This window comes from Somniosus microcephalus, chromosome 7, assembly GCF_052327205.1.
Source record: "Somniosus microcephalus isolate GS21.2 chromosome 7, FLI_Smic_1.0, whole genome shotgun sequence".
Taxonomy (NCBI): domain Eukaryota; kingdom Metazoa; phylum Chordata; class Chondrichthyes; order Squaliformes; family Somniosidae; genus Somniosus; species Somniosus microcephalus.
In genome coordinates this window covers 117,027,664-117,045,442 of record NC_140993.1, presented here as the reverse complement: position 1 = coordinate 117,045,442, position 17,779 = coordinate 117,027,664, and the positions used below count along the sequence as shown (strand labels likewise).

The following is a 17,779-nucleotide window of genomic DNA, read 5'->3' as shown; positions in this document are numbered from 1 at the left end:
GAGGGAGACCAAAACTGCACACAGTACTCCAAGTGTGGTCTCACCAAGGCCCTGTATAACTGTAGTAAGAGATCCTTGCTCCTGTGATCAAATCCTCTTGCAATGAAGGCCAACATACCATTTGCCTTCCTAACTGCTTGCTGCACCTGCATGTTTGCTTTCAGTGACTGGTGTACAAGGACAGCCAGGTCACTTTGTACATCAACATTTCCCAATCTATCACCATTTAAATAATACTCTGCCTTTCTGTTTTTCCTACTGAAGTGGATAACTTCACATTTATCCACATTATACTGCATCTGCCATGCATTTGCTCACTCACTCAACTTGTCAAAATCGCCTTATAGCCTCTGTGCGTCCTCCACATAACTCACAATCCCACCTAGTTTCGTGTCGTCAGCAAACTTGGAAATATTACATTTGGTTCCCTTATCCAAATCATCATTGATATATATTGTGAATAGCTGGGGCCCAAGCACCGATCCCTGCGGTACCCCACTAGTCACCGCCTGCCACCCCGAAAAAGACCCATTTATTCCTACTCTCTGTTTCCTGTCTGTTAACCAATTTTCAATTAATGCCAGTATATTACCCCCAATCCCATGTGCTTTAATTTTGCATACTAATCTCTTATTGTTAGAATATATTGTTGGTAGACTTGCCTTGCGATCTACTGTATTCTACTCAAAAATCTGAACAGTGGGCTAACTAGTGGAACATGACGATGGGTTACCCTCAACTGCAGTACTGCCTTTGCATGATTCAAGAGGGGATCTTGAAGGTGTTGATCAGATGATATAAGGGCCATCTGTTCCAATTATTAATTTGTATCTGTACCTGGGGGGGGTTGGTGGTTCCTTTCATAGCAGTGCGAAGGGACAAATGATACTTTGGTCTTTCTCACCTTACATCAAAGCCCAGTGATGCTTAACATTGTTTCCTATAAGATGCGTGTCCAAACACTCCCCCATCGTGGTTCTGAACTTCTCAGCATGCAATGAAATGCTTTCTGCAGTTGAGATGCAAGATCCAGGAGCACTTATTATTTACATTATATTATTCAGATATCGTACATGTATTCACGTTGACAAGGACAGGGACATCAAGGACAGGGAGGCAGTCAGTGCCCGCTGGAAGGAGCACTTCGAAGACCTCCTTAACCGAGACTCTGTCTTCGACGCAAGTGTCCTCAACTCCAACCTGCAGCATGCTACCCGCCACCACCTCAGCACAACCCCAGCCCAACAATAGGTTGAAAAGGCCATCCAAAAACTGAACAACAACAAGGCCTCATGAGCAGATGGAATCCCTGCCAAGGCACTAAAGCATGGCGGAGAAGCACTACTGGCGCGAATTCATGAACTAATTTCTCTTATCTGGAAGGAGGAGAGCATGCCAGGGGATCTCAGACGTCGTAATTGTGACCATCTTCAAGAAAGGTGACAAGTCAGATTACGTTAATTATAGAGGAGTTTCCCTGCTGCCTGCCACAGGGAAAGTCATCGCAAGAATCCTCCACAGTCGCCTTCTCCCAGTGGCTGAAGAGCTCCTCCCAGAGTCGCAATGCAGATTCCGCCCACTAAGGGGCACAATGGACATGATCTTCACCGCGCGTCAATTACAAGAGAAATGAAGGGAACAGCACCAACCGTTGTACATGGCCTTCTTTGACACTGTCAACCATGAGAGATTATGGAGTGTCCTCCTCAAATTCGGCTGCCCTCAAAAGTTTGTCACCATTCTCCGCCTGCTTCACAATAACATGCAAGCCGTGATCCTGACCAACGGTTCCACCACAGACCCAATTCACGTACGGACCGGGATCAAGCAAGGCTGTGTCATCACACCAACGCTCTTCTCGATCTTCCTTGCTGCAATGCTCCATCTCACCCTCAGTAAGCTCCCCACTGTAGTGGAGCTAATTTACAGAACAAACGGGAAACTGTTCAACCTCCGTCGCCTCCAGTCCAGATCCAAGGTCGTCCCAACCTCTGTAGTCAAATTATAGTATGCAGACGACACTTGCGTCTGCGCACACTCGGTGGTCGAACTCCAACACCTTCACCGAAGCATACGAGAGCATGGGCCTTACACTAAACATCCGTAAGACAAAGGTCCTCTACCAACCTGCCCCCGCCACACAGTACTGTCCCCCGATTATCAAAATCCACGACAAGGCCTTCGACAACATGGACCACTTTCCATACCTCGGGAGCCTACGGTCAACAAGGGCAGATGTCGATGACGAAGTCCAACACCACCTTCAGTGTGCCAGTGCAGCCTTCGGTCGCCTGAGGAAGAGAGTGTTTGAAGACCAGGACCTCAAACCTGGCACCAAGCACATGGTCTACAGAGCAGTAGTGATATCCGCCCTCCTGTATGCCTCCGAGACATGGACCATGTACAGCAGGCACCTCAAAGCACTGGAGACATACCACCAACGCTGCCTCCGCAAGATCCTGCAAATCCATTGGCAGGATAGGCGCACCAACGTCAGTGTTCTCGCTCAAGCCAACATCCCCAGCATCGAAGCTTTGACCACACTCGATCAGCTCCGCTGGACGGATCACATCATCCGCATGCCCAATACGAGACTCCCAAAACAAGCGCTCTACTCGGAGCTCCGACGCGGCAAGAGAGCCCCAGGTGGGCAGAGGAAACGCTTCAAGGACACCCTCAAAGCCGCCTTGAAAAAATCCAACATCCCCACCGACACCTGGGAATCCCTGGCTCAAGACTGCACAAAGTGGAGGAGAAGCATCCAGGAAGGCGGCGAACACCTCAAGTCTCTTCGCCAGGAGCAAGCAGAAGCCAAGCGCAAGGAGCGCACGTCACCCCAAGCACCCCACCCACCCCTTCAACCACTGTCTGACCCACCTGTGCCAGAGACTGTAGGTCCCGCAGTGGACTCATCAGTCACCCGAGAACTCATTTTTAATGTGGAAGCAAGTCATCCTCGGTTCAGAGGGACTGCCTAAGAAGACATGCTTAATTATGTATTACCTTTTTATTGTAATTTCTAATTACGGTATTCTAATATTTAATATCTCCTTCAGAAATTTATAAATACACTAATGCAAAAAATGCACTTTTGTGCAGTTTAGTTTTTCCTTGCAATAAAAGTGATGGAATATTGGGCGTACTTGCAACCCAAGTTACAAGCCCACGTCCCATCACACCCACAGTGTAAGTACTTATTTTTACATGTCACATGCAAGACTTTTGGGTTTCCGTTTTCAAAGAAAAGCAGGCCAAATGGCAACGTATGATCTCTAAAACACCAGTAAAAGTCCATGCAATAAAAATGGAATTTAACTTATTCCGTTACCCTATAGCAGTGACCCGAGACACAGGCATCTATGCAGGGCTGTTTTTGGAGATATCGGATTTTTTTTGAAGCATCCCGTCAGCTTTTGCTAGTTTTCTAGGCTGGCAAAAGCGTGGAATGGAGAAAGAGATCTATTTGTACAGACAGAAATATCTTTAAGAGGGGGTTGAAAATGGAAAATGCCATAAATATGGCAAATGGGATTTTGGGTTTTATATTTAGGGAAATTGCATACAAAAGCAAGGAAGGAATAATGAATCTGTAGAAGATACTGGTTACAATACAATTGGTGCAGTGTGTGCTGTTTATGGGCACCACATTATAGAAAGAATATTCAGGACATGAAAAAAACATGCAATGTAGATTCAACAGAATGATACCGGGGTGAGAAGATGCAGTTGTTACATTCCAGGCTTACTTCCAGCACTTTTAATTGAAATTCACAGCAAAAAGATGGTTTCCATAAGCACAGCGAGCTTCCTCCGAATCGAAACCTGCACCCTTTTGTATGCAATGAGTGGGATAGCAAATCCACGGGGCTAAATAATTATCCCTTCACAGTGCACTGGAGATCATGTGGAATGCTCATCACAGTCTGCTTAAATGTTGTTTGGACCAAAATTAATAGATTTATTTACATGTAAAATAACACAGAGAATGAAGACACAAGATATTAACAGTACAATACTAACTTCACAAAATACAGGAAACTTTGGTTTATCCGGAAGTTATATGTCCGGAATACTCGATCCAACGGCAAAAATCAGGAGCCGTAAGTTTTTTTTAGTTCTCGTTGCTTTTTTTTCCCCCCCAAGTCAGGCACTGCAAGGTCTGTAGCTATAGCAACAGCTTCAGCTAGAGACGCTTGCAGCTGCAGGCGACTGTTTTGAAGCTGTTGCTAAGCAACAGGGTTTGTTGATTCACACGGAGCTTTTCAGTTCCGTATGTTTCAACATTAACGCTGGTATGTCCGGCACTTTTGATGGTACGGCACCAGCTCGGTCCCATCAGTGCCGGATATCAGAAAGTTTCCTGTATATATGCTATTTCAAAACAAGAGGATGCAGTCCGAAATCCTTGTGGTTCTTTTTAGTAGCGTCAGATGAATATTACATGGGAGGCGACCTTACGCAGAGTTCCATTACTCCTCACATAGTTGTCAGTGCAAACCAAGGTACACATTGCTTAGTTGTCGTTGATATTAAAGCAGACCTACTTGTTGATCCATGGACAGGAAATTAAGATGCTATCCACTTTTAACATAAGTAGCTAAGATAAGAACTGTACTCGTCCAATTTTTGATGTCTAGCAGCAATTCAAACCACAGCTCTGAATTTAACCCAACACCTCTGGCGAGATGGGACACATTTGGGTTGCATGCCTGATATACACCCCACCTGATTTTCGGCTCCACTGAAGGCAATGGAGTGCAAAACTGGGCAGGGGTGTTAATTGGGCAGCCAACCCGAATATGGCCTGTTATCACCAGGCATATTAGGTTAAAATTGAGACTCTACTTTTTATTTTATCAGGAGTTGGAGTTAACATACAAAATACCTACTGTCTTCAAAGGATCAATAATTTGATCAGCTTGAGTTCAAAGGCTACTGGGGCTGCAGCCTAGACAATACAGCTTTTGTCCTCATGCTGCAGATATAATGAGCTTCTCTTAGCGATACCACTGGCTGAAACCAATTTTTAAAAACACATTTGACCTGTTAATGTCAATTACAGTCTCCACCACTTATACCACCCATTTATCTCAGACAGCTGCCTATATCAGGCAAATGGCACCGCTTAAACCGTATTAAGCGGGTCGGCTGTTATGGCCAGTTCAAGCAGTTGTTCACTGTGCAATAACCTGTTAGACATTAACTGCATACTGAGAAGCAGTTTCCCTTGCCAATAAACTCTCAAATAACCAACATTTAAGAGTTCTTATGAAATGGGAGGTTATTGAGAATATGACAACTTGTTTCAGATTTGGGGTCATCTTCCATCTGCCCCAGTCAGTCTAGCTGCCTCTTAAACAGTCCAGGGCTTTAATCTCAGCCAAGTTGACAGATTCATCGGTGCACTAACCACTGGCACAAGGTCCCCTCATCAATGTGGGAATAAATTGTCTTGCAGAAAAGCCAAGGTAAGCAAATTCTGGTCAATAATATTTGCTCTTATGCTACGGGGTTATTAAGGAGTCCGATGGATTTATTGTCCAACACAAATATCTGGCAAATCGAGTTAGTACAAATGTGCCCACTATATGCGGTGGAGACTGTATAATACTGTAATGTTTTAGGCAGAAGGTTCTTCTCGCCTATCTTTCAAATATTCCATTTGTTTGCTTACAGAAGAGATATGATTCTGTAACTAGTAGGCCTGTATCCCCTGAACAGGAATTAATCCTGTGGTTTTTTAACACCTGGCTTTCTGTTCCATCACCCCTGCTGATAATGTCATTCTCTTATTTAAAAAAAAGTTCTACAAATTTCCTTTTCTTGACAACTCAACTTGAAACTATGTCCCCTAGTTCTCAAATCCAGTTTCCGAATAGAAAATCTTTCCTGAATTCAAATCCTCCATACTCCAGAAAATCTTAAAAACCTCCATCAAGTCCCCACTCATCTTCCACCATAAAGTAAAATCCCAAGGTAGATAATCTTTCTTAACAACTCGACCCTAATTCATGAATCAGCCTTGTAGCTCTCCTCTAGACTTTCTCCAATAATTCCACCTTTTTAAAGTAATATGGAGACCAAACTGAATACCCCATTCATATAAAATTACTAGTTGTTATCTGGCACATGAGGAGAACTGTAGTCCTTCAGGTGAAGCGGGGTTAAAGGAAGTGCATACTGCAAAATTGTGTAATTCTAGTCTACGATTGTGTGTGCATTAAAATGATGGATGGAAAATTCCAGGCTGGAAATGAGCAATTTTGTGATATACACCAGCAGTGACACAAAGGAACCTTTATCGTATGCGTATGTCATACTGGCTCAAATTTCACACACAGAAAATGGGAGCAAATCCCAACTGAACAAATAGGAAACATACCAATTATCAAGTCACAGACAGGAATAAAAAGCATCCATCATGAAGTCCAAAAGATTATGAAAACTGTGGTCAGCAACATTACCAATTAAAAAAGACAAACCAATCAAATCACTAGATTTTTTTTGAAAATGCTTTTGGCCACCATCTTGCTTTCCTCCACTAAGCTGAGCATTTACTACTGAAAATAAGGTATCACAATAAATACATAATACAAGAAAATGATTCTTATCTATACAATAACATTTTCTGCATTTGACGTGCCTGTAGCAACATTTTTCGTTAGAGGCTTGCTTGGATGAGAAACTTGAGCAGCTTTCCAGACCCATCACTAATTTGAAGAGACTAGAGCTAGAATGTTACAGTCTCCATCATGCATCTACGAGTACAAGTTCTCAAAAATCTTATAGCTGGCATCAAGACTAGCCATTCATCAAATCTGCTAAAGGATACTGTTCGGAAGCTCTGATCCTCCAGTAGAAAGTTAGTGAAAATTAAATTCTAAATGGTTATAGCAGTTGCCTTTTGTTTATGTGGAGAATTCCAAAACAACTGTTCATATAAACATTTAGCAATTTGTGGAAGGACTATAGCATTATTCAGGTTTGGAGGGGCAGTTCTGAATAGAAGTTTTAAATTTTAAGGCCTAGAATTTCAGTATAGCCAGTTTTGGGGCGCTAACGTTAGCGCCCACCCGAAGTTAGCGCCCGCCCCAAAGTTGCGCCCCCTTGCCGGAAATTCAGTCGCTTCGCCCGAAGAGGTTGCTGGAGCGCTAAAAGAGGCGTTCCACTACTATCTTTAGGCGCTAAGCCGGCGGTGCAGAGGGATAGCGCCGAGGCGGGGCGCAGCGCGGGTGCGGTCATTTTTTGATTGACAGCAGACCCCGTGGCGCCGACCAGCTCTTAAAGGGGGAAGGGACGATTTGGTCTGCTGCCACGCCCTGCACACTGCAGCTTTGCAAATAGGCCTCAACACTGCTGCTCAGCCCCAGGGAGTCATGGCAACGCCAGAGAAGGCCCGTGAGCGTGCCCTGCGCTTCTCAGAGCGTGATCTGGGAATAACGGTGACAGCTCTGGAGAAGAGGCGCAGGATCTTGTTCCCAGAGACTGGGAGGAATCCGACCCACCAAGAATACACCAGAGCCTGGAAGCAGATCGCCAACAGGGTGACGGTCACCGGCAAAGCCCCCAGGACCCACACCCAATGTCGGAAAAAATACAACGACCTGACCAGGATTGTCAGGGTGAGTACCCTTTCCAGTCTCCTCCTCATTCTTGCATGTACACCTGACATGATGGGCAAAGGGAGCTGAAAGGCCTAATGGCCAGCCCTCAGCCAGCAGCTTTGGGACAGTCATGAGCATCAATTGCCCATTCTGCACTCTACACTCTGGCCAAGCTATTCCACCACGGGAGGCAGTGCACAGTACATCAGGGCTACACTCTGGCCAAGCTATTCCACCATGGGAGGCAGTGCACACTACATCAGGGCTACACTCCGTACTTACAGCCCGTCCTTTCTCTTGCAGGCTAAACTTGCCAATAATCGCCAGGCCCGTGCCAGGACCAGGGGAGGCCGCGCCAAGCTGCAGAAGCTCACTCCCCTGGAGGAGCGCGTGAGTGGGCTCATGGGAGCCCGGCTGATCGTGCCCACAGCATGCGGAGTAGCCGACCCTCCACTGCCCGGCAATGGTAAGGACCTCGCCTTTTGGCCCTCTCGCGTCGCACTTGCGCATCCGAGCTACCTCCTTTGCCACTGTCCCACCAATGCGCTGAATGCCACCAGTCCTGACTCCCTCGCTGACGCCGTCTCCTCACTCTGAAGCTACTCTTGTGCATTCCTGCTTTCAGCTGGTGACGACCAGGTCCCTGAAGCTGCCAGTGACAGCCCCTCCGAGCAGGAGGAGGAGGAGGAGCAAGAGCAAGCCGGACCATCAGGGGAACACTCAGGTCCCGCAGGAGAGGACGAAATGATTGACACGTCCTCACTGGACGAGTGCCTGGACCAACTGTCGCAGGGGGTTGCAGCTGCTGGGACCAGTGGCGTCCAGCCACCCAGGAGCCCTGCGCGTGGGCCGCGGCCTTCCCCCGAAAGGGGGGAAGGATCAGAGGGGAGTGCAGTTGATCGGGACACTCGCCGCCACCAACGTGGCAAGGTTCCCCTAGTTCGGTCCCCTGCTCCCCAGCGGGAGAGTCCCGACTCCAGTCCGGACACCTTCACCTCGGAGGAGGCGCGGAAGCTGGACAAGATGGCCGAGGATTCGGACCGGCGCCACACGGAGCTCATGCGCGTGGTGGGGCGCATGCCTGAGGCCATCGAGTCGCTGGCGACCAGTGTGCGCGAGTTCGGGGCATCAACTGCCGCGAGTGGCCGCATGCTCACTGATGCCGTCAAGTCCCTGGCGGGTGTGATGCGGGCGCACACCAGGACAACAGGGGCACTCACTGCTGCCACACGCGCTCTCTCAGGCAGGCATCGCCAGGGCACCCGCCGCGCTGCAGCATCCCAGCGAGCCGCCCCTCGGCTGATTGGTGCGGATCCTGCAGTGCGGGCCCGGCCGAGTGCCAGCGCGCCACAGCACCAGCCAGCGCATCCCAGACGCCAGCTTGCCCACATTGCGCCATCCGTCGCCGCCACTCCCCCACTGGGGCGTCAAGGGCAAGCGGCTGGAGCTGATGGTGGCCAGGCTCAGGTGCGCCACTCAGCAGCCGGCCCCTCGAGGCCCAAAGGCTGTGTAGGCCGCCCAAGGGCATCTGGCGGAAGGACATCTGAGCCTCAGGCGCCTTCCCCCAGCCTCGCAGCAGCCACTGGGCAGAGCTTGCGAAGGAGCAGCAGGCCGGGCAGGGGAGGCAAAAGGCTGGACAAGGTCTCGCCCTCGCGGGCCACTCAGTAGAGGGTGTGGCCAGCTTTCGTTTTATATGGCGGTGGCCATCTTTCTTTTGCCCATGGTTGTTTGGTTCGTGGGCTTATTTTTTGCGTTAAGGCCGAGGTTGAGGCCAGGTTTGTACAAATGTGGAGTTACTCCTCCCCAGTTTGTGGGAGTGAGTCGTTTGTTGGGCTTTTTGTGAGGCCCGTTGATGTTTTTGGGGATTCATGTGGGAAGGGGTTTTCATTTTTGTGTAATAAATAATTATCTTTATTCATAGAGTCTCCATGGTTGTTCTTGTTAGTGTTTGTTGGCTTCGCCGGCTGAGGGCTTGCGGAGCGGCTGCATTCATCTTCCCTCATGGCCACAAGGCATTCCCTGACAGGGGGCTTAGAAGTAACGTGTAATAAGGTGGCGTCGCGCAGCCCTTGGCCCTGGTCGCTCCCTCCTGGGAACGTACTCCTGCTCCTCCTCCTCCTCCTGAGGTGGTGGTCCAACGTCAGGTGGCAGTGCCTGAGTCCTGCGGATAGCCAGTGTGCTGTCTCTCCCTCTAACTTAACCTTACTGTATGTACATAACCTACTTAAATATGTATAACTTACCTGTTAGGGCCGTTGCCCCTTTAACTCACCGTTTAGGGCCATTGCCCCTTTAAGACGCGCCTTAGCGTGCTGACGTCACGTCACGTACGACGTGACGTACGTGCGTGAGGCGGCTGCCGGCCCGACTCGGCTCTCCAGAAAGGCTGCCGGCACAGCCCGGCCCAGCGTCTTCGGCCGCATCGATCAGCCGCCGGGAGCGCCGCTATCCTCCGCTCCCGCGGCAAGCACCGGCCCAGCCTGGCCTCCAGCTCCTGCTCCCGACCTAGGCCCCAACGGCCAGCGACGCAACTACCGGCAAACGCGACGACGTCATGACCCCGAGCGTGATGAGGTCACCACGCTCCCCACGGCACTGCGAGTTCATTCCTCGTGGAGCTGCCGCCGGAACAAGACCTGCGCCACGGTGCTCCTCGGTTGTATTGTCCCCATGCTTCAGTCTTGGAAATTGTTTGTCTGTGAGTACTTAGAATGCTATAGACGATTAGCGTACACTGCATGTTGTAGAAAATGTTTAGTTGTAACTTTCTCTGTCTAGCTGGTTAACTAGCAGCCGTATTTGATACACTATGTACAGGGCTAATTTAAAGAGAATGCCTTCCAGCTTGCTAAATGTAATTCGTTGCCAGATGTACCGTGTTGCCCAGGCGTACCTAAATTTGTGTATACATATCAATTATGCGTCTGTATACTAATGTGTCCTTCCATTTCTGTGTTGTATTTCAGTTTTACAATTAGAATCGTTCAGTAAAGCGTTACAAGAAAAGTCAAGCCTTGTGATTTTATTGGAAGATATCGAGTTGTTCGCTATCTGTCTAGCTCTGCATAGGATCGCGTTGCGAGGGCAGAACAGCCAGGTTGTGTAGCATGCAGCAAACTACCACAAATTGGGAGACCCGGTCCGGCGAATACTGCAGAGATCCTCCGGAGCGATCAAGGCAGCGGAACCGCTGCTTGAGGACCCCAATAGTTTGCTCGATGATGTTGCGGGTGGTTTGATGGCTCTCGTTGTATGCCTCTTCAGCAGCGGTCCTGGGCGCGCGGAGCGGGGTCATGAGCCAGGTACACAATGGATAGCCTTTGTTCCCGAGTAGCCATCCTCTTGGGGGAGGCTGTGCCTCGAACATGTCATGCACAGTACTCTGCCGCAGGATAAACGCATCGTGGCTGCTGCCTGGAAAGCTGGCATTGACAGCCATGATGCGCTGCTTGTGGTCACACACCAGCTGCACAGAGAATGGTAGCCCTTCCTGTTGCGATACTGCTCGCCATGCTCCAGAGGGGCCCGCAAAGCCACATGCGTACAGTCAATGGCGCCCTGCACCAAGGGGAAGGCCGCGAGTCTTGCAAATCCCAATGCGCGCTGATGCTGGCTCTCCAGGGCCATGGGGAAGGAGATGAATTGGCGTCTCCTTCTGAACAGTGCTTCGGTCACCTGGCGGATGCAGCGATGCGCGCCGTACTGGGAGATGTTAGCTATGTCCCCAGCAGCGGATTGGAAGGAGCCGGTGGCATAGAAGTTCAATGCCACCGTCACCTTCACTTCCACCGACAGAGACGTCCTGCACCTGAGCTTTGGACGCAGATCTCTGCAAAGCAGGTGGCAGATCTCTGCAACCACCTCCTTTCGGAATCGGAGCCTTCCAACACATCGCGCGCCAGTCATGTTGAGGTAGGAGCGCTGCTGGCGGTATAGCCTGACTGGGTAAGGCCTACGTGGCCGACGCCTGTTGCCCCCTCTGCCTCTAGCCAGGGCTGCCCCTCTCACAATGCGTCTGCGAGCCCTACGGACATGGCGCTGCAGCTCCGCGTTGGCACCCCATGCAACCCCCATCAAATCCTGGCAAACAGTCAAATTTCCAAAAGGCCACTTGCAGCGCTCTGGCCTGAGTCCAAAAATACCTGAGCTGTTGCTGCTTGAAACCAGTTAGCTATCCTCCTTGTTGTGTGTCCAGAAATGCGTTGCACAAGAGTGTTTGCTGCAAAATGGCTGGCCTTTATACTGGAGGTTACGTCCCCTTTAATTTGCGCCCCCCGGGGCCCGCGCTGGCTGTGTTGCGTTCCCTTTTTCAAACGCTCTGGCCGCCAGCCGCACAAGGGGGCGGTCCGACTGAAGTTTGGAATCGGGGCGGCCAAAGGGCGTTGCACAAGGATGTGACGTCATTTTCTGCGCGCGCATCCAGGCGGGCGCTAAACTTTGCGCCGGCGCTAACGGCCAACTTAATTTGGGGCGAGGCGCAAACTGCGCTGCGCCCGGGCGCAACACGCATAGCGCCCGACATTCACTTTTCTTTAGGCGCTAACTGCTGGCGCAACCAACTGAATTTCTAGGCCTAAATGTTTTACCAAAAAGGTTTTTCTCAAATATGCTAAGTAGTGTCGCAGAGCGTTGTGGCAAGAAAATGCAAAGTAAAGATTAAGCTCAAGTTTTATATTTTTCTTGGCACTTGCTTAAAAAAAACAATGCCCTAAAACAAACGAATAGTAAAGAGCTGCTACTCCATAATATGGTATTTATCATTTCAAAAGGGTGAAGAAAACACTATTTCCCAGGAACTGGTCCAAAACACTTAATTCACTGTCACTTCTTCACAAATTCTCTCACTGGAGATGTGCAATCCCCCCCCAGCATTACTTCAACACCCCAGTACCCCTGCCAACAGTGTAACCAGAGCAATGCCATGGGAGATTTGCTAGAACAATGAAAAATTCAATCTTTTGGCTAAGATTGCTATCTAGTAACTGTAGTCTGGGTACTTACTTTATCAACATTCATTCTCTTAAAAGATGCCTGTAGCAGTTTGAAATTGTGAATGTACTCATGTTCCAACTTAGCCTGGAATTTTACTTTCTTCAAACTAATGCAGCCCGAGAACAACATATCCATGAACTGGCAGTATGCTGCACCTGAAAGAAGAAAATAAAAATAAATACACTTCATGGTGCCATTTAAAATATTTGTCAGAAGAGTGTTAATGGCCCCAAACATGGACCATTTGAACAATTTTCAGCTATACTTGAGGTGGTAGACCAAACAGCCTCAAGACTTAAAAAAAAATACATGTCAAAATGAATAGCAATTTTAAAGATAACCTATAACTCTCAGGCTTAAGAGAATTTTTTCCCCAGGTAGTTTTTTTGCAAACAAGTCTAGGTCACTTATTCACCCCATCCTGCTCATTCAACATCGGTCAATATATTGTAGCTATTTTAGTTTAAACATTTGCATTTATTCAGATTTATGTAAAAAGTATGATACAAATAAGGCATTGAATACAATGGACAAAAATTATCGACATTTTAAAATGCAGTTTATAATTTACATTATGTCTGTATGTGAACAATTAACATCTCTTCACAGGGTTGGCTGCAATCTTTTCAGTCAGTTTCTCATTGCAGTTAGTCCTTTTCATCAAAGCAACTCCACAAAAAGAGCTACAATAATTATGAAGAAAAACAAGCTGATTGCATCCAAAGGTATAAAAGGTGAATCAGACAATTATCAAAAAGGCTAGCCAAATTATTTAAAAAACACATCTCTCAATTAATAATTTAACTTGCACCTCAGGACTGAAACTGAAATGGAAAATGTGTTATTACTACTTTTATTATAGCTGATGAAGGCCCAAGAAAATGCACAGCATTAAGCAATTCTATTTCAACACCAACGAAGACAAGGTCGTGTTAGACATTAACAAAATACACAGCAATTTGAAATGATGGACTCGGTGTACAAAGGATTACTTACACTCCAAGATCTAAAAAAAACTCTCCAGATGAAAAACACGACACAATTATTAGTGAAAAATTGATACAAACTTATTAGCAAAGCACAGTATACTTTTAATTCCAATAGCAAGTATACTGCATATTCATCCTACCAGAGGGTACTAAAAAGGTTTCTGGAAATAAATCAACTTTGGTGCATTTCTACCTCTTATCAGTTGAAGCTAATGTTCACTCACATTACTCTTTAAATGTCTTCTAATATAAGGTTGATATTTTGGATAGCTATGCTAGCAGCTGGTGAAAAGGTTCGAGAGCATAGCCGTGGCATTTTAAACTAGCTAGATTGTTGGGGGTAGAATCAGAGATAACATGATTCTACCACTTATTTCCCCAGCAGTGCAGGAAAGCATCCGTTAACAGAGTCAAATGAGGACATGGTAGCTGTAGCAAGATCCACTCGAGTATTCCCGAGCAGAGGCTTGGTCTATCTCCACTGGCTAGAAAAAAAGGGGACCTGCGAGGGATCATTGGTGTATCAGATTCAACTGTAGAGATGGCCTGAAGTCAATTCTTTGAGATGACAAAGATGGCTTTTGTTATCACATCCTTGACCCCTGGTGGAGAGGAGACAGACAGACAGACAAACAAACAAAGTGTCCTGCCTTGGCTTTGGATGACTTTTTGATGAATCAGAGCTCTTAGAATGTTATGGAAACATGCTGAACAACTATTCTTGCAAATTCCCAATAACGAGCTCTCGCAAGCAAAAAATCCAATTACTAAGGTGTGTAAGGGCTCAGACAACCGACTGGCAATTCATTAATACTATTGGGGTGAGGAAAAGCCGATAGGAAGCACCTTGTACTGGTAGCTGCGACCAGGAAAGCTGAGCTCGGGTATGTATGCTGTAAAAATAGGCATCTTTGGCATTTACTGTTGCCAGCCATTGGACACAGTGCCTGAATGACTGAATTGAGATATACAAGGGCACCTATAATAACTGCCTACTAGGGAAGCACTAAAACACATCCAAGCAAGCCAGCAGGCAATGGACCAGGCAACTACACTGGGAACACCCAATCAAGCCTGCTACTGTATTGAGGATTTTTTTCACCCGAGAAAACTTAGTCCAATGCATTTGGTAACAAACGACCCTGATCTGTGCTTACCCTTCTGAAAAGACCCACTTGCTCAGAGTCCATTTGCTTGTATTGTATTGGGCAGAACAGGGTTTGTTTCCTGGACAAAACCCTCCCTGTGTTCACTTAACACTTGAAACATGACAGTCAAGTCAGAAACTAGTGCAGTATGCAGCAAATCAGCAGAAGCACAATGAGCCCAGCAGGTTGTCTCTACTCTGGATGTTACCGGGAACTGTATTTGTGAACTCTCTTAGTGGTGATCTAGAAATAATGGGCATGCCAAATCTCTGCAAAGGTTGAAGAGTGGGGAAGTGGGATCTTTGGGCGATCCTGAGCCTTGGCTCAACACATGCAGGGTCGCCTGCCTGTCTTGGTGTTGCGGGCATCAATACAAAGTAGTGCACTAACAAATCGGGTTCCGGGTAAGAAAAAATGGTAATAAGACAAATAGGGCCATAGTACAAAAAAGTTAAGATATCTAAAAATGTTAAAAAGACAAATCTAAAGGCAATGTATCTGAATGCACGAAGCATTCGTAATAAGGTAGACAAATTAACAGTGCAAATAGATGTAAACAAATACGATATAATTGCAATTACAGAGGCATGGCTGCAGGGTGACCAAGGCTGAGAGCTGAATATCCAAGGATATTCAATATTTAGGAAGGACAGGCAAAACAGACAAGGAGGTGGGGTGGTTTTGTTAGTAAAGGATGAAATCAGAGCAATAGTGAAAAAGGAATTTGGCTCAAAAAATAAAAGATGTAGAATCAGTCAGGGTGGGGCTAAAAAGCACCAAGGGGCAGAAAACATTGGTGGGAGTTGACTATAGGCCTCCAAACAGTAATGGTAATGTAGGGGATGGCATCAAACGGGAAATTAGAGATGCATGTAACAAGGGTACTACAATAATCATGGGTGACTTTAATCTACATATAGACTGGCCAAACCAAATTAGCAATTAATACTGTGGACGATGAATTCCTGGAGTGTGTAGGAGATGGGGTTTTTTTTTTTTTTTTTTTTTTTTTTTTTTAGAGCAGTACGTTGAGGAGCCAACTAGGGAACAGGCTAGCCTAGATTGGGTATTGTGCAATGAGAAGGGGTTAATTAATAATCTTGTTGTGCAGGGTCCTTTAGGGAAGAGTGACCATAACATGATAGAATTTTTCATTAAGATGGATAGAATTCTTCATTAAGATGGAAAGTGAAGAAGTCCAATCTGAAACTAGGGTCCTAAATCTAAACAAAGGAAACTACGAAGGTATGAGGAGTGAATTGGCTATGATAGATTGGGGAGCTTCATTAAAAGGCATGACGGTGGATAGACAATGGCTAACATTTAAGGAACAAATGCATGAATTGCAACAGCTATACATTCCTTTCTGGCGCAAAAGTACAAAGGAAAAGCGGCCCAACCACAGCTAACAAAAGAAATGAATCCAAAGAGGAGTCATATAAAGTTGCCAGAAAAAGTAGCAAGCCTGAGTATTGGGAGCAGTTTAGAGTTCAGCAAAAAAGGACCAAGAGATTGATTAAGAGGGGAAAAGTAGAGTACGAGAGTAATATTGCAAGGAACATAAAAGCGGATTGTAAAAGCTTCTACAAGTATGTAAAAAGAAAACGATTAGTGAAGACAAATGTAGGTCCCTTACAGTCAGAAACGGGAGAATTTATGATGGGGAACAAGGAAATGGCAGGGCAATTAAACAAATACTTTGGTTCTGTCTTCATGGAAGAGGACACAAATAAGTTCCAAGAAATGCTAGGGAACCAAGGGTCTAGTGAGAAGGAGGAATTAAAGGAAATTAGTATTCGTAAAAAAAAAAGTGCTGGTGAAATTAATGGGACTGAAAGCTGATAAATCCCCAGGGCCTGATAATCTGCATCCCAGAGTATTAAAAGAGGTAGCCATGGAAATAGTGGATGCATTGGTTGTCATCTTCCAAAATTCTATAGATTATGGAACAGTTCCTGCAGATTGGAGGGTGGCAAATGTAACCCCACTATTTAAAAAAGGGAGAAAAAACAGGGAACTACAGACCGTTTAGCCTAACATCAGTATTAGGGAAAATGCTAGAGTCTATTATAAAGGATGTGATAACAGGACACTTAGAAAATATCAACGGGATTAGACAAAGTCAACATGGATTTATGAAAGGGAAATCGTGTTTGACAAACCTTCTGGAGTTTTTTGAGGATGTAACTGGTAGAATAGATAAGGGAGAGCCAGTGGATGTGGTGTATTTGGATTTTCAGAAGGCCTTTGATAAAGTCCCACATAAGAGGTTAGTGTGTAAAATTAAAGCACATGGGATTGGGGGTAATATACTGGCATGGATTGAAAATTGGTTAACAGACAGGAAACAGAGAGTAGGAATAAATGGGTCTTTTTTGGGGTGGCAGGCGGTGACTAGTGGGGTACCGCAGGGATCAGTGCTACTCACAATATATATCAATGATTTGGATGAGGGAACCAAATGTAATAATACCAAGTTTGCTGACGACACAAAACTAGGTGGGATTGAGAGTTGAGGAGGATGCAAAGAGGTTTCAAGGCGATTTAGACAAGTTGAGTGAGTGGGCAAATACATGGCAGATGCAGTATAATGTGGATAAATGTGAAGTTATCCACTTCAGTAGGAAAAACAGAAAGGCAGAGTATTATTTAAATGGTGATAGATTGGGAAATGTTGATGTACAAAAGGGACCTGGCTGTCCTTGTACACCAATCATTGAAAGCAAACATGCAGGTGCAGCAAACAGTTAGGAAGGCAAGTGGTATGTTGGCCTTCATTGCAAGAGGATTTGAGTACAGGAGCAAGGATGTCTTACTACAGTTATACAGGGCCTTGGTGAGACCACACCTGGAGTACTGCGTGCAGTTTTGGTCTCCTTACCCAAGAAAGGATATACTTGCCATAGAGGAAGTGCAGCAAAGGTTCACCAGACTGATTCCTGGGATGGCAGGACTGTCGTACGAGGAGAGATTGGGTTGACGAGGCCTGTATTCACTAGAGTTTAGAAGAATGAGAGGTGATCTCATTGAAACGTATAAAATTCTG

The 17,779-nt window shown here is 46.4% G+C and overlaps 1 protein-coding gene across 7 annotated transcripts in view; it reads right to left on the bottom strand.

Annotated features, from left to right (window-relative positions):
- The window catches only part of mapre2 (microtubule-associated protein, RP/EB family, member 2), a 204,524-nt gene that overhangs the window by 27,647 nt on the left and 159,098 nt on the right, over positions 1-17,779 (bottom strand). For all 7 annotated transcript variants that reach the window (XM_085992876.1, XM_085992878.1, XM_085992881.1 and 4 more), the window contains exon 3: positions 12,606-12,751. In XM_085992876.1, the coding sequence (XP_085849002.1) occupies positions 12,606-12,751 (146 nt within the window). The remainder of the gene's footprint in view (positions 1-12,605; positions 12,752-17,779) is intronic.